The 19734-nt window shown below is 58.5% G+C and overlaps 6 protein-coding genes across 6 annotated transcripts; 3 read left to right on the top strand and 3 right to left on the bottom strand.

Annotated features, from left to right (window-relative positions):
• Positions 1-306: 306 nt before the first annotated feature.
• C8Q71DRAFT_722561 (alcohol acetyltransferase) lies at positions 307-1753 on the top strand (the record flags this gene model as incomplete). The annotated part of the gene is made up of 2 exons (XM_047921535.1): positions 307-352; positions 408-1753. 2 exons carry the CDS (start codon positions 307-309, stop codon positions 1751-1753), a joined length of 1392 nt encoding a protein of 463 aa, XP_047780271.1.
• A 693-nt stretch (positions 1754-2446) lies between these two features.
• Positions 2447-6039, bottom strand: C8Q71DRAFT_750623 (cystathionine beta-lyase). Its single transcript, XM_047923280.1, has 10 exons — positions 5674-6039; positions 5073-5563; positions 4803-5019; positions 4615-4750; positions 4250-4562; positions 3513-4189; positions 3370-3460; positions 3202-3315; positions 2991-3150; positions 2447-2931 (listed from the first exon to the last, which is right to left on the bottom strand). Exons 1-10 carry the CDS (start codon positions 5927-5929, stop codon positions 2657-2659), a joined length of 2730 nt encoding a protein of 909 aa, XP_047780270.1. The 5' UTR covers positions 5930-6039; the 3' UTR covers positions 2447-2656.
• A 144-nt stretch (positions 6040-6183) lies between these two features.
• On the top strand, positions 6184-6859 carry C8Q71DRAFT_856315 (uncharacterized protein; the record flags this gene model as incomplete). Its single annotated transcript, XM_047927287.1, has 4 exons — positions 6184-6202; positions 6259-6344; positions 6399-6608; positions 6662-6859. 4 exons carry the CDS (start codon positions 6184-6186, stop codon positions 6857-6859), a joined length of 513 nt encoding a protein of 170 aa, XP_047780269.1.
• Positions 6860-7163: 304 nt separating this feature from the next.
• C8Q71DRAFT_704762 (uncharacterized protein) lies at positions 7164-8257 on the bottom strand (the record flags this gene model as incomplete). Its single annotated transcript, XM_047920407.1, has 3 exons — positions 7164-7583; positions 7636-7838; positions 7897-8257. The coding sequence occupies 3 exons, from the start codon at positions 8255-8257 to the stop codon at positions 7164-7166; spliced, it is 984 nt and encodes a 327-aa protein (XP_047780268.1).
• A 110-nt stretch (positions 8258-8367) lies between these two features.
• Positions 8368-10150, top strand: C8Q71DRAFT_524848 (homoserine O-acetyltransferase). Its single transcript, XM_047919128.1, has 3 exons — positions 8368-8775; positions 8828-9001; positions 9051-10150. Exons 1-3 carry the CDS (start codon positions 8591-8593, stop codon positions 10027-10029), a joined length of 1338 nt encoding a protein of 445 aa, XP_047780267.1. The 5' UTR covers positions 8368-8590; the 3' UTR covers positions 10030-10150.
• A 516-nt stretch (positions 10151-10666) lies between these two features.
• C8Q71DRAFT_795856 (histidine kinase) lies at positions 10667-18111 on the bottom strand (the record flags this gene model as incomplete). The annotated part of the gene is made up of 28 exons (XM_047925636.1): positions 10667-10733; positions 10788-10972; positions 11049-11052; positions 11106-11176; positions 11225-11246; positions 11300-12294; positions 12344-12367; positions 12420-12518; positions 12570-12650; positions 12701-12884; positions 12936-13117; positions 13172-13205; positions 13258-13333; positions 13606-13990; positions 14040-14075; positions 14128-14166; positions 14216-14288; positions 14342-14421; positions 14619-14622; positions 14788-14901; positions 14956-15292; positions 15461-15899; positions 16125-16351; positions 16620-16669; positions 17228-17343; positions 17393-17540; positions 17705-17907; positions 17986-18111. 28 exons carry the CDS (start codon positions 18109-18111, stop codon positions 10667-10669), a joined length of 4401 nt encoding a protein of 1466 aa, XP_047780266.1.
• Positions 18112-19734: the final 1623 nt, after the last annotated feature.

The following is a 19734-nucleotide window of genomic DNA, read 5'->3' as shown; positions in this document are numbered from 1 at the left end:
ACCGTCTCACCACTGCACTTCGCGCTTTTCGCCGCCTTAAGACCGACCAATGGCTTGCATATCCAATGGATGCTGGCCAAGAGTACTATGGGATCCTGATGCGCACGCACCCACGCAGCTGCGCATTGACAGGTCATAATTATATCATGCGAGACATAATCTCCGACCTGCGCCGTTCGTCTTGACTTTGGTCTCTCACTGCCAGTGTTTCGTTGTGCACCAACTTGAACACCTCTTGATTGGCCTAGAGGCTCTGGATCCTGCTCAAATCAACGAACGCGAAACCGCTGAACGTGGAACTTGAAGATGTCTTCACCGTCAGTTGAGCAGAATGCCGTTGTCAGGGAAGCGGGTATGCTGGTTTGTCTTGTCGCTGCGTCAGTTGAGAGCCTGAAAAACCATCACAGGTATGCTGGAGCGATGGCACATTGTCCGTCAAAAGCTGGGCCTGCTCGGAGCCGTCGTCATCTCTGGGCGATACGCGCGCGCGGATGGGAGTATCTTCGACAAAGCCCACCTCTATGCAGCTCTGGAGAAGGTTATACAGAAACACGGATCCCTAGCCATGTGCATAGCTGGTGAAGCGACGCTCAAACCGGCGTTCGTTCGTTTGAACAAAGTCAACTTGGACGAGGTCGTCACCTTCGTCGACGGTGACCTGTGCGACGTCCTCCAGGCCGAAATCGGCAAGGGCTTCGAGATGACTCGGCCCTTGTGGCGACTCTTAGTGCTGCGGGACGGCACAGTAGCGTTCAGCTTCCACCATGTGATCGGAGACGGGCAGAGCGGGATGGCCTTCCACCAAACTCTACTCGCCGTTCTCAATGAGATCGATGAAGCCCCGCCTTCGCATCCGGCCCTCGTGTCCGGCCCCTCGGAAATTACGCTCCTGCCACCTATCGAACACGCCGCGGATCTTTACGTCTCGCCCTTTAGGCTCATCCGCGAAATCATCAAACAGTTCTTGCCCATCTCTTGGACCTCTGCCTACTGGGCGTGGACAGGCTATCCGACTATTCCAGAGGCCAAGCTCGGCTGCAATCTGCGGTTGTTGTACCACAAGCCCGAAGCAGCGCATCGCGTATTGCGGGTCTGCAGGGCCCACAACACTACCTTGACAGGTCTCATCCACACTCTAGCGACGCTCATCATCTCCGAGCTCCTTGCAGAAGACCCCTCGGTTGCCGACAGGTACACGTCGATATCGACAACCATCCCCGTCTCGCTGCGCCCCCTCATCAACGCACCCACTGATGCGATGTGCAACTATGTTTCCGCTCACCCCTCATTTCCTCCTTTCATCAAGCGGACGCCGTCTGCAGACAAGTCATGGCTGCGAGAGTTCCCCTGGGACACAGCGAGCGAATTCTCGCGGACGCTGCGGGAGCAGCAAGCACGAACCACGGAGAATGTAGGGCTCGTCAAGTACGTCTCGAGCTACGAAGACTACCACAAGAATAAACTCGGGAAGAAACGCGAAACTACCTTCGAGATCTCAAATGTCGGGAGGTTCCCGGCGGGTACTAGCGCCGAGCCGGGTCTGTTGAAGTGGACCCTCGACGACGTCTACTTCACGCAGTCGAGCCCGTCCTCGGGAGCCGCGATCCACATGAACGTCGCGGGCGACCCGGCGGGCGGGGTCGGGATCTCCGTAACATGGGCCGAGAGCGCAGTAGACGACTCGTTCGGCGAGGCGTTCTTCACGGCACTCAAGGAAGGGCTCGAGGAGGTCGTCCATCATGACGTCGCATAGGCACGTCGCGGGATGGGGTAAGTTCGCGTTTCCCGCGCACCCTTCGCGAACCGGCTGACCCCTTCGCGGCCACGCAGTCGGCAGGTGCACCCGCTTCCCTTCCTCGAAGCCCGAAGTCAGACATATTATTCCGTCTCCTTCTGGCCTAACTTGATCGGGACTTGATCACCTCGGGCGAAACCTGTGCTGCTCTGTTGTTCACCGTTGTTCATGAAACCCACTGTTAATGCTGATACCGACATCTGGACCTACGAGCACCGTCATTGGTCAATGACTCACTCAATGCGCGACACGGACACCCTATTAGTAGACGATCATTGTCGTTTCGCCGAACGCCCCAATGTTTCGCTTCGCGCTACGAGTTTGGTCAGCATGGCTGAAGAGTGACTTACAGACTGACTGCCTTGTGGGGCGTACGAGGCAGAAGGCTTGCTCGTAGGGTGATTCACACGACGACACAGGCGATGACTTCAATCATCGTGGGCGAGACTAGGTGTCGGAGGAACATGAGTCCCGCTCGATCGCTGCACCCCGGAATGGGAGCGTGTATAATTAAATCTTCGTGTCAGATTGGCTCTGAGATAGTCGTCTTCTAGCTTGAGAAGACACCCTCAGGAATTGTCAATTCCGGAGGTACCTTACGTCTGTCTTCGCTGAGCAATCAAATACAGAAAACTTCGACTTCTCCTGGCATACAATTGTCCTCGAACGGAGGCACGCGGATACCTCCTGCTTTCATTTCGCCGACTGCTATCTTGCGAGTCGTTCTCAATACAAATATCACAGCGTACACGTTATCCAAGAGTGTTGTACAATGCATAGATGCAGCAGCCGGCTTGCAACTCGGAGCCGCCTTTGCCAGAAAGAAATACATGTTGATGCGCAATCGAAGCGCCATCCTGATCATACGAACATCCAGCGGCCAAGGTCCTCTACCCAGCTCGACAACGAACCTAGCTCGACAGCTTGGAAGGTGTCCTTAGCCGACCTGCGAGAGGGCACCGCAGGCATGTCCTGCTCCAAGGGAGTCTCCGGAGGCGTGGCAAGCGCTGATTCGTGTTCCTTGTTGTATGGCGAGAGGATGCCCAGGCCTGATCCACCGACGGAGGTGGTGTATGTCCTGAAGCTTTCACCCTCGAGAGCAGATACGAGGGCCTGCAGAGACGCGTCGCTGAAGTCTGATACAAGTGTAAGATTTGAGGCTTCGGTGAAAGGGCATAAGTAGGAGCCAACGTACCATCTGGAACGAGTGTGACAGCGCAGCCGCCACCGCCTGCACCGGTCAGCTTCGTGCTCAGGCCGAACTGGTCGGTCGCAGTTGTCGACCTGATGAGTTCCAGGGAAGGGTGCGATACTCCCAATGACACCAGGTGGGCGTGATTCTCGTCGATCAGTGCCTAACAGGATGTCAATTAACTGAATATGCTGCATCAGGGCAATTGCCGTACCGAGAGTGCGTCGAGCAACGAGGGCCGAGGCAACTCGGGATCGGCGAGAGCACGACGAGCCTCATCGCTGATAGCCTGGATGGCATCCATGATCTTGTTGACGACCTCGGGCTCCTACCAGGATCAATGCGTAAGCTACAAGACGTCTGCAGCTCTGAGAGTTCACACCTCCGCTTTCTTCATGGCGACACCCGCTACGAGCTTCTTCGTGTCGCGCGGTACCCTCGAGTCCACAAGCAGGAAGCGCAACGACTTGAAGCTAAAGACAAAGAGTCAGCACCATCCCCACATCCCCTGCACGCACTACTCACCCTTGGATCTGCTCCATCCCGCTCTTCTTTCCAAACCCAGGACGCGTATACGCCAACGCCCCACCAAAGACTGCCACCGAGTTATCAACACCGCTCGGGTTCCCATGCAGCACCTTCTCAGCGACGAACGCCCAGCGGTTCACCTCCTCCGCAGTGTCAGGCGGTATCGCGCGCCGGCCCTGATGCGACATGTGGAGGTGCCCCGGGTCGTCCGCGCCCGCAGGCCGCGTCGGTGCCGGGAGGGGCGGGATCTTGATGCGCTGGTGGAGGAGCAAGAGCGCGGTCGCGATGCACGCAGAGTAGGACGCAGACGAGCCGAGGCCCGCGCCGATCGGCAGCGTCGAGCGCGCGGCGAAGTTGAACGACGGCCGCTCGCCGCCGTGCGCCATCGTCATGTACAGGTACAAGAACGCGACGGATGCGGAGTACGCGCCCTTGGGCATCTCAGACTGGGCCGGGAGTGCGCGGACGGCGATGGCCTCCATGAGCTTCTGGTCGAGCTGGTCTGCGTGGTGCTCGCCCGGGAGCACCGGCGTGACGGCGTCCCAAGGAAGGTCGTCCAGGTCCCACTCGTGGACGTAATCGCCGATGTCCGTGAGCTGGAGCGACAGCCTGTTGTCGTGCCGGGGCGATGTGAGCCCGTAGCATCGGAGATCTACCGACGCTGCGATCGCCGTCTGGGTGGTGAGTAGGCATGTCAGTTAGTACGGAATTACCGGAGCGAGAGGACGACGTACGATACCGTGTACGACCGCGTGCTCGCCGAAGAGGATGACCTTGCCCGGGGCGCTGACGAACCACTCCCGGTCCTCTCGGGGCCTGCTCGCGTTCGTGCGCGACTCGTTGAACGCGAGCTTCTCGACCGCACGGCTGATTGGGTTCGGCAGACGGATGAAGTCGTCCGCGGCGTACGTGATAGCACCGGCCGCAAGTAGGGCGTGTTGCAAGTCGTCAATGAGGTCCGCCGGGTCCTCAATACCGACACAAAGACGGATGAGGTCTTCCGGGAGGCCGCGAGCGGCACGCGTTGCGGGGTCGATAGATGCATGTCTTCGATGATGGTTGAGACAGCAATCAGGATGAGGTGAGTGGAGGGGCTTACGACATGACGCAGGGCATACTGATGAGACTGTTGACGCAGCCAAAGCTGACACTGATACCCCAAAGACGAGTAGCACCGACGATGCGCTCACTGAGCTCCTTGTCACCAGTCTCAAACGAAAGCACCGCGCCGTAGCCTGTTTCATGTGGTGAGCCGCAACCGAACGTGAATCAGTACCGCGTACAGACCATCAGCAATACGCTCGTGAATCTCCCTGCCAGGGTGGTTTGGCAGACCAGGGTAGTGTGTAACGAAGCCGAGGCGAGAGAGCAGCTGAGCGACGAGCATAGCGGTAGACTGCTGACGGTCCATGCGGATAGCGAGCGTCTTGACGCCTCTTAGGAGCAGGAAGGAGTCGAACGGCGTAAGCGCGTTCCCGACCGAGTTGATCATGAATGCGATTTGCTAGGACGTGAATGTGAGGGCACGTCCCAGTTGCACAGGACTTGCGAACATACCTTCGCGAGATCATCCCGGTTGCAGGTAATAATTCCCGCCATAAGATCATGGTGCCCGCTGAGGTACTTTGTCGCGCTATCATACACAATGTCCGCGCCATGCTCGAGCGGACGCTGGAGGTACGGGCTCATCATGGTATTGTCGACCACGATGACCGCGTCCGGGCACTTCTCCTTCACCATAGCGCTGATCCGCGCAATGTCCACGATCTTGAGCAGCGGGTTCGTCGGCGTCTCGAGGAGCACCATGGCGATCTTGGGGGAGAGGTGCGGGACGAGGGTCTCGGGGTCGGTCGTGTCGACGTGGTGGACCTTGATGCCCATGTGGGTGCGGAGGTAGGTGAGGAGACGGTGCGTGCCGCCGTAGATGTCGTCCCCCGCGATGAGCTCGTCGCCGGGCTTGAGGATGCGGGTGATGATGTCGAGGCAGGCCATGCCGGAGGATACGGCGAACGCATGTTCGGCGGAGGAGATCTTGGCAATGTGGTGTTCTGTGAACGTACAGTCAGAGGGGTTATGATCGCTCGTCGTACGAGCAGATGCAATGAGCACCAGAAACGCGTAGCGGTTCCGGTTACGACAGGTGACACAGCACACTTACCCAAGTGAGTCCTAGTGGGGTTTCCGCTCCTGGTGTAGTCATACTGCCCGCCTACACCCTTGAAGGTCGCGGTCTGGTAGATGGGCACGCTCGAGCTCCCATGCTGGTCCTTGTGGTCCGCGTTCGGAGTTTCCACCGTCGCACACAGCGTCGAGAATCTATACGGCTGCCGGGCGCGGGGGATCGACGGCGACTCGGGCTCTGGAGTCGGGAGGTCCTCGGGCATTCTGAACTTCTGCACACCCTCTGCAGACATCACGAGCAAGCAGGTAGACTGAGGGGGGAGAAATGGATGGCTGGTGCGTGGCGGAGAGGAGGGTGGGATGACTCGTTTTATTGTGGGCTGTGTGGGATGGGACGGGCGAGGGGTGGTTTTAGCGGAGCAGTCGAGCCATTCTGCAATACATGCACATCCCGATCACGTGTCGCATGCGATCGCGCAATCGCGCGTCCTGGATGCTCACGCGCCCGCCCGACTCTGTCCACTCCGTCTTGCTCAAGTCGACCACCATGCCACCACGAAGGCAGCGTGGGTCTCCCACCAGCTCTGCTATGTATTATGTGATAATGGGAGTTCGCAGATAGCACAACGCCAGACACAGGTCGCCGCGTCTTACCTCGACCCAGAGGTCATCGCGAAGCGCAGAAGGCGCCATCTCGATGAGCTCGAGGTGTGTCCCAAGACACCTCCCTTCCCATCCTCTGAATAACCACCTGTGTCCCAGAGATCGAACTACGCGGAGCCTTCTGCCTCTCTTGCTGGTATCGAAGAAGACGAAGACGCCCCGGCCGGCCGCTCCGTGAAGGGCAAGGCCCGCCAGTTCGTCATCTCGGACAAGCGCGAATGGCCGGGCATGCCCAAGAAGAAGTCGAGCCACAGCGTCCGCACGGCCGTACTCTACAAGAAGAATCTCGAGAAGCTTATTGATGAATCAGTACGTGTACCCTCGGACGACCTGTCCAAGGACCACTGCTTACAGCGACGAAGGGCATAGCGAATTACCCACCGGAGGCCCCGACGTACCTTAGTGCTGTTGCATCTCCTCCGAGAGAGCCTCCGCGCCTGATTTGCTCAGTGTGTGGGTATTGGGGCAAGTACAAGTGCAGGAAGTGCGCGATGCCCTACTGCGACCTCAACTGCGAGGGCGTGCACAACGAGACGCGCTGCGAGAGGCGGGTCATGTAGGTGCGGTGATCTCAGCACTGGAAGCTCCTCGCTGCCTCCCTTTCCCGCGACCGCGAGATAACTGCGACGACGCTCGCGTGGGGTCGGCTCCTGTCGAGGTTTAAGACCGTGACCACAACCGACCAGCGATCCACGTCGATGCAGTCCCGCGCATGAGACGATGCTCGTCTGACTTCGCATTGCATCCACATCCTTGCACCGCACGTCTGTCAGTGAGCGTGCATGCTGCGTGTAGGCTCTCTTGAAGAGGTGACATAATGGTACACGTATATTCCTATCAAACCTGGTAGTTCGATCCTTGAAATCAAGCAGTGAAGTTGTATTTCCTGCCCGCCAACCTCTCCACAAGCCTCGGGACAAGCCAGTACCCCAGCTGCCCGAACCTGCCAAACACATACGGCATCCACACGAACTTCTCGCCGTCGTCCACGGCTCTGACACAACGTGCCGCGACGTCCTCCAGCCTCAACCCATGCGTATCCGGGTTCGCCTCGCGCACGGGCCCGCCGTCGACCGCGGACGCGCGGAAGCCGCCGCGGACGGTGGCGGGGACGGCGAAGGTGAAGGCGACGGTGGGGTGCTCGATGGAGAGGGACTGGTAGAGCATGAGGGAGGCGGCTTTGGTGGAGCCGTAGAGGGTACGTGTGGGCGCGGGGACGAGGGCGGCGAGGGAGGAGATGAGGAGGATGGAGGGGGATTGCGAGGTGTTCTGGAGGAGAGGGAGCTGGGGGCGTGCGATGAGTCTCCTGCGCATGCGAGGCGGCAGGGTGACATACTAGAGCGACAGCAGAGACAAGCGGCCCGAGGTAGTTGACGTTCACAGCCTTGCGTGCGACGTCTACTGTGTGTTTGAGGCCCTCCGCCGTCGCTTGTGAAGGCGTGAATGACCGGCCATCTCGCTCGAGGCCAGCGACCTCCATGAGCGGCCGCAGCGCACTTACGCCGGCGCAGACGATGACAGTGTCGACTCCGCTCCAATCTGACGCATGTCTGTAACTTCGCGTCATGAAAATGGTTGATACGGCGGCGGTACACACCACGTTCCAGTACGTCCCGCAGATGGACCATTTCATCTACGTTTGTGAAGTCTGCCGCAACGCTCAGCGCTCTTGTCTCCTTCGCGGAAGCACCTCTAGTCTCTTGCAACGCGCTACACTCCTCGACAACCTTCTTCAGCTCATCAGTTCTGCGAGCAGTGACGCATACTCGTGCGCCACGGCGTGCATACTCGTGTGCGAGCGCGCGTCCGATACCGCTGGACGCTCCGAGGATGAGGACGCGTTCGTCTCGCTTGGAGACCTTCGTCGCACGAGCAGAGCGACGGAGCAGTCTGCGCGAGACAAAGAGGACGGCGAGGGCAAGGGCAAGGACGGAGGCTGAGCCCGCGCCGAGGGACATGCGGGGAAAGGGCAGCATCGAATTTGACTGCAGTCGCGCTTCGGCGGCCCGGGAGTGGGCTCGTCGTCAAATTCACAGATTTCCCATCGCAATGACTCCCGCCAGCGCCTCTTCACTCTTACGCCCTCCCCGAGTCGACTTGTCACTCGCACACTGCCCACAGCCGTCTCGTAATATGAGCCATAGGCCATTGGACGGTAGAGATCAGACCAAGCTCGTATAGCACTTCTCCTCGCAAGGCTTCACTAAACTACTTCTTACTGCTCCGAAACACTCGGACAACCATCAACCGTCGACGAACTCGCACTCAGCAAGGAACTAGACAGGCCTACGATGTCTTCTTTCGCGGGCCTCATTGACCAGGACATATACACCGTGCCCTCTTTCGCGCTCGAGTCGGGGTGCGTGCTGAAGGAGGTCCCCGTGGCGTACAAAACGTGGGGAAACCTGAACGAGACCAAGGATAATGTCATGATCATCTGTCATGCATTCACTGGCAGCGCAGATGTCGAGGACTGGTGCGTATTGGCGTGTTACAAAGTTCGCGTCGCGATTGACATGCTTCGGTAGGTGGGGTCCTCTCATGGGCCGTGGCAAGGCCTTCGACCCGAACCGATTCTTCATTTTCTGCGCAAACGTCATGGGCTCGCCCTACGGCTCTGCATCGCCTGTGACCACCAACCCTGACACAGGCAAGAATTACGGCCCCGAGTTCCCCGCGACGACCATCAGGGATGACGTTAGGTGCGTCAATATCTCCCCATTACGTCCGCCCCTAACGCGCCATTTGTAGACTGCACAAGCTCGTCCTCGATCACCTCGGCGTCAACTCAATCGCCGTTGCCATAGGCGGATCCATGGGCGGCATGGCCATCCTCGAATGGCCCCTCTGCACGCCGCCAGGCTACGTCCGGCACATCATTCCCATCGCGACCTCCGCGCGGCACTCCGCGTGGTGCATCAGCTGGGGCGAGGCGCAGCGGCAGAGCATCTACAGCGACCCAAACTACGAGGACGGCTACTACACCGCGCAGCCCGCGTCGGGGCTCGCCGCCGCACGCATGGCGGCGCTCCTCACCTTCCGCTCGCGCGACTCCTTCGAGCGCCGCTTCGGCCGCAAGCCCCAGAGGCTCCCGCCGCCCGCCGACGGCGTCCCCACCCCGCCGCTCTCGCCCGCGCCCAGCGAGACCGGCGACGCGCTCGCCGCGCACAACGACGGGCAGCGCAAGCGCGTCGGGCCCTCCACCCCGGGGACGCCCCAGGCCTCGCGCCCGCTCTCGCCCGCGCCCGTGCAGGCGAAGCCGATCTTCAGCGCGCAGAGCTACCTGCGCTACCAGGGCGACAAGTTCATCTCGCGCTTCGACGCGAACTGCTACATCCACATCACGCGCAAGATGGACACGCACGATGTCGCGCGCGGCCGGCTCCTCCCCGGCGAGGACGAGCGCGCCGCATTCTCGCGCGTCCTCTCGACGCTCCCGCCCCGCGCGCTCGTCATCGGCATCCAGACCGACGGACTGTTCACCCCGAGCGAGCAGCGCGAGATCGCGGAGCACATACCCGACGCCGAGTGTATCATCATCCCGTCGCCGGAGGGCCATGATGGCTTCCTCCTCGAGTTCGAGCTCATCAACGAGCATATCACGCGCTTCTTGAAGCGGGAGTTCCCTGAGTATTACAGGGTCGAGGTGGCGGAGGAGCCAGAAGAGGGGTTCGATGTGAAAAAGACCAGCCTGTTCGGGGAAGCGGAGGCGGATATCACTAGGTGGTAGAGCACCCACCTAAGGAATGGTACTGAGGTAAACACTGACGATCACAACAACTGTCATGTATGTCGTGGTTGTCTATGTCACGGCTAGATGATCACAAAATCTCCTGTCCCACCGAGCACTCGCCAGATTGAAGGTGATGACCGTATATCTCTTCTTCGATGTGACACTCTTGTAGTGATATCCCATGACCGAACCTCATTGCGGCAGCAGGGCGGTGCGCTGAAGCGTGGCAGGCATATGTATCATTGAGCATGGCTCGCCTCGGATGGTAATGAAAATTTCCGGGGAACTGGCAACATTGCAGATACAATATTTGTGCGGACGATCACATCTATTGCAGCGGTACCTTCGGCATCAAGAATCCGTATTGTATCATAATATGTGGTTAGAACGAGTGCTAAGTGGCTACAGTGGAGTGGGATGCAGAGGACCAAAGCGTGAGGCGACATCATTACGAAGAGCAAGCAGCGGTAGAAGATATGCTTTACATGGTGCGTAGCTGTATACGAGTGTCATGAGTCATCAACAGGGGGTATGCCTGAGAATACTAAACAGGATGAGCAATACGACAGGGAGAATGATACCGATGTGACCACGCTCGTCTTCACCAATAAACATTCGATTAGGATAGGGCCAATCATGGGACGATGCCCAACTTTTGGAACATGGTGTCCAAGGTTTTGAATGCAACCGGCTTGACCATGCTGGGGAAAGGCCATTCAGATACACCAGCGTCAGCTCAAACTCAGACCACTCACTATCCATCCACGCCAGCCTCGAAGGCACGGCGTTTGTCTTCCAGGGACGACATTCCAGTGAGCGCCAGTATTCGGGCTGCATTTACGTTCTCGTCAGAAGCGTCTGATGACGGGTTGGCGAGCATTCGCGTAGTCTCGATCGATCGCATCTGTATCGTAGCGCTGACGCCTAACAAAATAGAGATCTGTCAGGAAGTAAGTTCATCGGAGAAACGTATTGGACCCACCATCAAGCACCGGCATAGACAAGTCTACTAAAACCACGCTAAAGCGAATCGTCAGATCGTGCACAGAGAAAGAGCGGCTCATCGTGCTCACTCGAAATGCCCATCGGTTTCAAATATTCGGACACCCTCCTGGCCGTCAACGGCCTCACGATATCCATAACCCTATCCCTTGTTAGCAACATGTCAAAGCCCCTGTGCTATGAACTTCACCTTGTTGCTCAGCCACTTTATACTATTTGCGACAGTAAGCATACAACTTTTGGAGACCAGCAAGAGCGTACTCACAGTAAGTTCCGCAGTATGCTGTTGTCTTCAATTACCAAGACACGCATGGTACTCCGGATACCGAGGGAGCCAACAGATGACTTGAGCAGTGTTCCACCGGTTCCAATGTTGACAACGGGACTAGCCGACCTCGGCGACGATGGCGCCGATTCAGGGGGTTCGGGCTCGGTCCCATCCATTTCCTCTGGAGGGAATGTCATCATGTGTGTCCAAGTAGCTGAAGGATGAGCGGTGGCGGCGCGCTGACCCAAAGGCGGTCTTGTCGTCTGCATCTGCGGGGTCACCTCATCGGAAAAGCGGCGGGGCAAGCTTGAGTAGACAGCGTCGTCCGAGAGCGCGGCTGGGCTGACCGGCTGAGGCGAGCCTGCTCGGACTTGCAGCGTAGGCTTTTTCTTGATGCCTTGGCCAAATCTCAATACTTGCAAGCACAGCTTCAGCGCAGCATGCAATCGCACAGGGCCGACCGGCTTATACACGATCCTGCAGAAGCCTCCAATACGCTCGTACTCTCCGACCATGTTCATCAGCCGCGGATCGCCTCGCAGCGATGAAAGAATGATGAATGGCCGGGTCCCATCCTTGTTCTCGATGGCCTGGGTGATCGGCTCCAGAACCTCGTTCACAATGATTATCTGGCCAGGTTCCCCATCTTCAGCCACGTCGAGGCCCCATCGCGACGAGAGATAGGATGTGGTGACATTGCGCAAGAGTTGGATACCACGGTGTGAGTCCGAAAATCCGAGGAGGGACACAAGGGGTCGGTTGAGGGACTTGTACACCTTGATCAGCTCTTCATCTGCTGCCGGGACATTTTCATCTTCGACCACGTCGGCGGCGAAGGTGATTTTGATCTCGGTCCCAACGCCCTCGGCGCTCCAGACATCCACTTTGCCGTCCACGCTCTTCGAACGGATAATGCTGTTGACAATGGCCAGTCCCAGACCCGTGCCTGTCTGCAAAGGATTTTCTTGAGAAAACGGGTGGAATAGTTGGTTCTGAGCAACGTTCAGCAATGGTTCACATAACGGTGTGGATAAGACACACCTTTAAGAAGTTTTGGCTGATACCCTGAGAAAGTCGTCAATCGTGTGAGTGAACTGCGTAACGCAGTTGGGCTCACCTTGCCGGTGTCTATGACTGAAAGCTCTATTTTGACCTTGTTCCTAGGAGTGTCATCGCCGGATGGTAGTTGGCGGAGCATGACATGCACATAGCCATCCTGAGGAAATCAGTCTCAGTGCCTCAGAATAACCACAGGCGCAGCACTCACAGTCGTAAACTTCAGACTGTTCCCGAAGACGTTCATCAAGACTCGACGAATGCCACCCTTCTCGCAAAGGAAGGTCCACCCCTGAGAACGAGCATGAGATCAGTTGCCTTACACGCCACGAGAAGTCTCACAGTTTTGCTATGACCAATGTCGATAACGGTCTCGACATGATGTGGACGCGGGTCCGAGAGCGCAACCGAACCGTCGGCCTTGGGAGGCGAGTAGACACTTCCGATTTCGGACGTGAACATCCTCGCCCGATGCCCGATCCAGCACCCTTCCGTGGCCTCCTCGACGAGCTGCATCAGGTCGACTCTGCGCCGCAGTCAGTGTCACGCCACAAGCAACCGTGACGGGAGGACAAACCGGCTGTGGTGAATGGTGTGTTCCACGCCTCCGGCCTTCGAGTTGCCGCTCAGCTTCGTGAAGTCTAACACATGGTTCACGGTCTCGACCAGTGATGTTCCACACGCCTGAACGGTCTGCAGGAAGGACGCCTGGCTGTGGTCCAGTGGCGTGTCCGACAGCAACTCCGCCGATGCCAGGATCTGGGCCAGAAGTTAGCACGGTGATCCATAGGCGCGGAAGAACGGGTGACATACACCATGCAGCGGGGTTCGCAGTTCATGCGATATGCTGTAAACCGAAGCTCAGACGGAGCGCTGCACAGACGTAAAAAGGAACGCACTTGGAGATGAAGAGGCTCTTCGCTTTGTCGGCTAGGATCATCCTCCGCTTCAAGACCGCTGAAAGGATGATGACACCTGATATGAAAGAGTTTAACAGACAAGCGACGTGGTGTCATGCGGGAACTCACCTATCGCGCGAAGGTATGACAGCTCATGACCCTCAAGCTGCAATCGAATGAATACATGCTTTCATATCGATGAGGAATGATGCTTACGAATGGTGTTGTGCGCTCGCCGGTGCTGTATGCGCACAACAGCGCGAATGGTTGCTTGTCGATGTTGAAGATAGGGACAGCTGTGTCAAAGTTCAAACGGACGCCATGTCCTACAATAGCAGCTGCACATACCAAGTGCATACTGTATGCGCTGCGGCAAGAATGGCCTGAGTGTCGCCGGCACAATGCCCTCACATATCTTTCCCTCCGGATTTTTCGTGAAGAACTCCTGCAAGCGCGAGTACTCCTCCTTGCTAAGCGACTTGTTTACCGTCACGCTGCCGGCTTGTCGGTCAGCGTTATGCACCGTGACGGCCATGGCGCTCTCGGCGCCCACGGTCTCCACAACGTCGACATGAGACACATCAAGCACGACGGCGCCTTCGACGTCAAGTGTCCGCTTGACCAGCCGCGCGGCGCGCAGGTAAACCTGCTCCATTGACGTACCGGCGAACATGCCCTTGTCGCTCTCGACCTCCTTGTCGAGGTCGAGGCAATCTCGCGTGAATTGCTCCATCTGCACCCTGTGTCAATAGCATCCACACACTTCGCTTCGGGACACCTACGGAGTTCTGGATACGATCACGAATGCGAAGCTGGATCTGCAGAAGGCCATCAGCTGTGACTTTGAATTATCCGCTGCAGAGGTCGCACCTTATCTTTCCACAGCTCCAATTCCCGCATAGCCACTTGCTGCAAGGAAGTGAGCCACAAAGTCACCATCTCGTCGCAAGACACTGACCGAGAATTCTTTGAGCGTGTGCCTTTGCCGGGGACTAAATTCGCGCCGCGGAGTATCATCGATGATCGACAGCCTTCGGGACTCCTCAGGATCACGCTGAAGTGTGAGCAGTGGAGTGAGACTTACGTCCCGATATTGAACCCTTCTTGCGTGCGTAGTGGACAGCCAGCGTAGAAGCGAACATGCGTGTCCCCAGTGACCAGTGGCTACATCACTGAGTGAGAACAGTGACGTATGACGGGAACATGTACTCACATTCTTGGCGAACCTCCAGTCTTCCGACGCGTCAAGGACAACAGTGGGCTCGTCATCCCTTCAAACGCGACCGCACCGTCAATCCCGTATCCAAGGAATAAAGGAAGGAAGCTGACCTCTGCAGGATGGTATGGGCGTCGAAGCTTACTGATCTTGCCATGTTCTGAAAGCCCAAGCCCGCTAGACAGCGGCATTCAGTACTCACACTAACTACCCCGACATCCGGTCACCAGCATTACTTACATTCCGACTTGAAGAATCTGGAACAGCACCAGTGAGAATTTCAATAAAACAAGAAGCTGTTGGCATAGACTCACTCCTCCATGCCGTCCACCAACGAGATCGTGACGATCTTCGTGCTGAACACGAGCTTGACGAGATGCACGATCCGGTCGAGGTTCAAATCGCGCCCGGTGCCCCAGATGTTGAACCTGTCAGACCCCCGCGTCAGCACGATGAGCCGGCACGTTGCTCGGAAAACTTACTTGTAGAGCGCTCTCCGGCGTTCAAGCTCGTCGGTCGGGTTCGGTGGCGCAAGGTATCCCAGCTCCGAATACATCTGCTCCTCCTTCGCTGCCCTCCCCGTCAGGTTGCTCACGTAGCTCTCCGAGGCCGGCCGCATCGAGCGCATGCGGCGCTCATACAGCGACTGCGTCGGTAGTGGCGCAGAAGTCTGGCGCGTGAGACATATCCTCCTCGGGAGCGCGGGCACGGTCTGGGGGTCGGCGTCGAACGGCGGCGCCGAGACTTGCCGTTCCGGGTGATGGTCCAGGATGACGTTCGTCGGGAACGATGGCTCGCCCGCCTGCGCGTGCGGCTCGCCTCGCGGTGGCTCCATGGGTCCGAAGTAGTCATCGTCGGGTTCTTGCGCGGTGAGCTTGACGGGGGCCGTAGCAGGCGGTATCGGACGGTGTTTGCCGTCAGGTGCGTCAGGCGGTTTACCCACACCCGCAGGCTCCGTCTCTGGAGAGGAATCAAAAGCACTTTCACTTGAGTCTGGTGGGCTTTGCTTGATCGTAGGTAGCCGTCCATCCTCGACATCCTGCGTGCCCTGCCAAAAGCTGCTGAGTCGCGACTTGCGCAAGGTTCCGGGAGAGTACAGAGGAGAGTTCGCAGGACGGGTAAGGTACGGGCCATCTGGAGGATGCGAGCCAGGGATGGTAGCGGTTACGCCTCGCATGGGGTCGGTCAATTCGTGCTCGGGCGACGGAAGCGCCAGGGGCGCCACAGAGACACGCGCTCCTGCCCACCGCATCGCAGCTGCCGCTGTTGTAGCATCTGTGGCTGGAATACCAAGCTCTTTCAAGCTTTCGGTAGATGCTGATGATGCATAGGAGGATCCTGAGACAGACGAGCGTAGGTCCGTGAAAGAGCTCCGTAGTCGGTGCGAGAACCCTCCCAAGCTGAACGGGACGTTCAGACGTTTCATCTTGGACATCTCATTCGGTTGCGCGGAGGGTGCAGACTGGGAGATGGGGAATGCATCCTGGAGGTTGTCAACACTTAACATACCACCGGCGTCACTATCGAAACCCGCGATGCTGGTAGCATCGCTAGCAGAGCCGGTCGCCAGAGAGCCTGCGGCGAACGAATGAACTTCGCCCGGGTCTTGGTCCGGAGATGCACACATTTCGTGTATTGGTCGATCAAGCACGGATGCCGCAGAGTCCGAGCGTGTTGCTCTTGAGTGAGTTGGCGCGTTCAAATGCGATCGTGGCGGGTTAGGAGTTCGCAGAGGATCCCAGCGACCCATGGCATAGGCACTGATAAACGTCGCCCAATCATATTCTCCCTCTTGGTCGCGTTTTTCGTGTGCCAATTGAGTCGTGGAGAGCGGATCCTCTGCTGGTGAAGGATCAAACGGTGTTTGCAGCATGTCGACTGGCCGCCTCAGCTAAGGCGCACGACACGCTGGAGCGGCACGCATGACTCACCAGTGTATGCAAGACGCGACGCTTCCTCCCGGAGGCCCTCCACCGCGGCGTGCGCGCGTCGATTCATCTCGAGGATGCGCGCATCGTCGGTAAAGTCACACTTACGAGGTTCCGGGTCCACCGCACACTCGCTCGCCTCCTCGCCATCGGACGCAGGTGTCACTGCGGTGATAGATAGGTCGGTAGTGGACAGGGATCCGGAGGACGGCAATAACATGCCTCGCTCCTCCGCAGAGGAGGCGGTCGAGGGTCTGCGCGGCGGGCGCTTCCTGACGGGGAGAGCGATGTTCGGGATCGGACGCAAGACTACGTAGGGCGTCGAGGACGAGTTGAGGGACAGAGAGAGGTTGTTGAGGGCGGTGTTGGAGCCGGACGCAGCGGAGAGAATGTCGGTATTGCGCTGAGCCTCAGGAAGATGGTCCATCAGCCCGCACGCCGCGAAAGGGCAGTCGGGAGAACAGAGGGGGCAGGGCGCAGGCGGCGGCGACGGGAGAGGGCTGGGGTGCGAATGGGAGACCGGTGGAGGAGGCGAGCGACATGGACGCCCTGGCTGGCGGACGGCTGGAGCGGCTGCGTCGCTGCGAGGAGCGTGTCTGGGCGCACGCAGGCGCCTACGAGACTAGATCGCCCGATTTGGCAGCCCTCCTCTTCGCCGGCAACCCTCGGGCACCGACGTCATCCCAATCTCTGATCGCGCGGTTTGCACTCCGCGGCCGTCCACCTGCGACGCAGCACGCACCCGCCCCGCCCGGGCCGCCCCTCGCCCACACAACGCGATGTGCACTGTGACCTGGCACTGGCAGTCAATTATTACATCGATTACACATCCGCAAATACAAGCATGCTCCACATATACAGGGGCAGCATTACATTGTCGTTCTGCACCGAGAACGCCTCCAGCGCGGCCGACAGCCCCGCCACCACCGCGTACCGCGATACCTGCACACGTCAGCGCATGCTCCGGCCGAGAACACCAGCATGCACTTACCGAGAAATGCTCCGAGAGCCCGCACAGGCGCAGCAGCCATGCGCACGCAACAATGGAAACCACAAACGCAGCACTCCCCTCCAACGTTTTCGGGCTCGTGGCCAGCCACCGATGCCGCCCCAGCCGCTTGCCGGCGATCGAAGCCTGACTATACTCAGTATGGCATTCTTCGTTTGCGTAGAACGAGCCTACCAGAGCATCGCCCACTCCAAGCACCAACGTGCCTGTGTACTGTAGTAATTGAGACGGCCTGCACATGCCCCACCGCGGCGCATCAATATTCCGATCTGCACAATCACCGACGCGACTCACCCTTCAAACCATACCGTGCCCGCGCATCCGATCAGGAGGTAGAAGTGGCTGAGGATGGCCGTACCACTGTCCTTCTGATCGAGAAACTCGTTCATGAAGAGATGCACCGACGCACCGAACGGATAGAGCGCGAAATATCGTACGTACTCGGCAAAGACGAACAGCGCAAAGGCCGCACTGAATGCCAAGTGCGTGAACGCTGGCTAAGTCGGTCCGCCGTCAGTCAAGCTGTCCACGAGCATCCAGGGCTGCGGAGTCTGCCGCGAAATATGAACGCTCACATCAATCACTATGCCAGGGAGGAACATCAGCACGGCCAACGCATGGAAGAACTTGCGCCGTGCGTTGACGCTCAGCGTAGGGACGTGCTTGTCCGCCGCGTCAAGCCAGTCCGCAACATTCGACATATTCGCGCCATTCGGCAGGCCCGACAAATTCGACAAATTCGGGAGGTTTGGAAAGCTCAAGCCCAGCGGGCCCGGCGACTCCGGGAGCGGCGTCGGCGGCGCACTCGGGTCGCTGAACTCGCCACCGCCTCCCTCGCGGTTGCTCAAGTTCGCCCCGCGCACGGCGCCGTCAAAGCCGCTATGGTGGTCAAACACTACCTCACCCGCGGCGTTGACGACGCTTCTGTGGCGATACCGCCGCGACCTTGCGAGCTGTCTGCTCCAGCCCGCTACAGATATGCTCCCCAGCGCAGCCCAGTACGCCAGGAGCGCCGGGCGGCTCCACTTCGTCTTGCCTTCCAGAATCCAGAAGAGCGCCCAGAGCCACGGGTCCCGGCTGCCCAACAGCCAGCGAGTCCAGAGGCCGATGAGACCACCGACGATTAGCACCGCGCCTGCATAGAAGCCGAGCGCGAGTAGCCTGCGGTGCCTCTGCTTTTGCTCGGGGTAGCGAAGACGGCGGACGGGCTGCTGCGCGATATGTCGCGAGAGGTAGAGCAGCGGGGAGAGCAGGACGCCTACGAGGAGCGAGCCGGGGATGAGGGCTATTTGGTAGATAAGAAGCGGAGTGGGAAGGCGGTAGGTCTTGATGAACGATGTGGTAACGGGCCAGATCTTGGTGAGCGTCAGTACGTGTGAACCGGGTGAAGGCGAAGACAGTATCGTAGGACGTACACGGGCGATAGTGAGGTTCATCGCTTCCAAAAGCAGCACGGTAGCGCCAAAGCATACCACCGCGAGTTCGCCGAGGGTGAATCCGTGGTGGGCCATGCGGATGGACACGTACAGAGAGAACTGGAAGAACATGGCACACACGAGAATCTCATAGTAATTGATGTCTAACAAAGTTGTTACCCTCGTACCTCGCCCGAGTCAAAGGAGGAAACCCGCTACGCACTTTGCCATATGCCCAGTCTCATCTCGGACAGGGCGATTCGCACGCAGAGAACCCATAGACTCACGGATAGCGTGAAGAGCACTGAGAGATATGTTCGTCGGGTCTCCTTGCGCGGAACAGAGCTCACCTCGCCCTCGGGAACCTTGAGCTTCCGGCGATGGCGACGTTCTGTCATCCATGACGCGATCACATGGACGATGAGGATGGTCGAGCACACCGTCGCCATGTCTACCAAGTTCCTCCGAGACAGAACGAGGGCCTGCAGTGCCGTAAGAGGATACGTGGACCCATCCAGAACATTGGGCCGTTCGATGATCCAGCTCTGAGGGAGCGGATCGAGCGGCGGGCTCTCGGCAGCAGCCTTCTCAGAGAGGTACAGCAGCGCTGCGGACATCAGCGGCCCCGTCAACAGACCAAACAGCATCCCGTCGTCTGCAGAGTCCCTAGACGGATGCGGATTAGTCAAATTATGGCATGGAAGACAGCGGTCGTTTTACCTATAATTTTTCGGCACCGTCATCCACACGAAACCGATGTAGTTGCTCTTCGATGCCACATTGGGAACAAGGTTCGACGTGCGTCTGTTGTCACGGGCAACCAGGCCGGGCGATGCAGGTCTGTCTTGGCCGTTCGTCTGTTGTGTCGCTGAATCATCATGGGGTGGTATCCTGGTCCAATAAACCCGC

Source organism: Rhodofomes roseus (assembly GCF_022264815.1).
Source record: "Rhodofomes roseus strain CIRM-BRFM 1785 chromosome Unknown C8Q71scaffold_7, whole genome shotgun sequence".
NCBI lineage: Eukaryota > Fungi > Basidiomycota > Agaricomycetes > Polyporales > Fomitopsidaceae > Rhodofomes > Rhodofomes roseus.
This window is presented reverse-complemented; position numbering and strand designations above follow the sequence as displayed.

Bases quoted from the DNA above. Each gene is read 5' to 3' on its own strand.
- C8Q71DRAFT_750623 (XM_047923280.1), bottom strand. From the start codon at position 5,929: ATGTCTGCAGAGGGTGTGCAGAAGTTCAGAATGCCCGAGGACCTCCCG. The intron at 5,564-5,673 runs GTAAGTGTGCTG...GTACGTTCACAG, and splicing joins CCCCACTAGGACTCACTTGG to AACACCACATTGCCAAGATC. The intron at 3,316-3,369 runs GTGTGAACTCTC...TGATCCTGGTAG, and splicing joins TCGCCATGAAGAAAGCGGAG to GAGCCCGAGGTCGTCAACAA.
- C8Q71DRAFT_524848 (XM_047919128.1), top strand. From the start codon at position 8,591: ATGTCTTCTTTCGCGGGCCTCATTGACCAGGACATATACACCGTGCCC. The intron at 8,776-8,827 runs GTGCGTATTGGC...ATGCTTCGGTAG, and splicing joins AGCGCAGATGTCGAGGACTG to GTGGGGTCCTCTCATGGGCC. The intron at 9,002-9,050 runs GTGCGTCAATAT...CGCCATTTGTAG, and splicing joins ACCATCAGGGATGACGTTAG to ACTGCACAAGCTCGTCCTCG.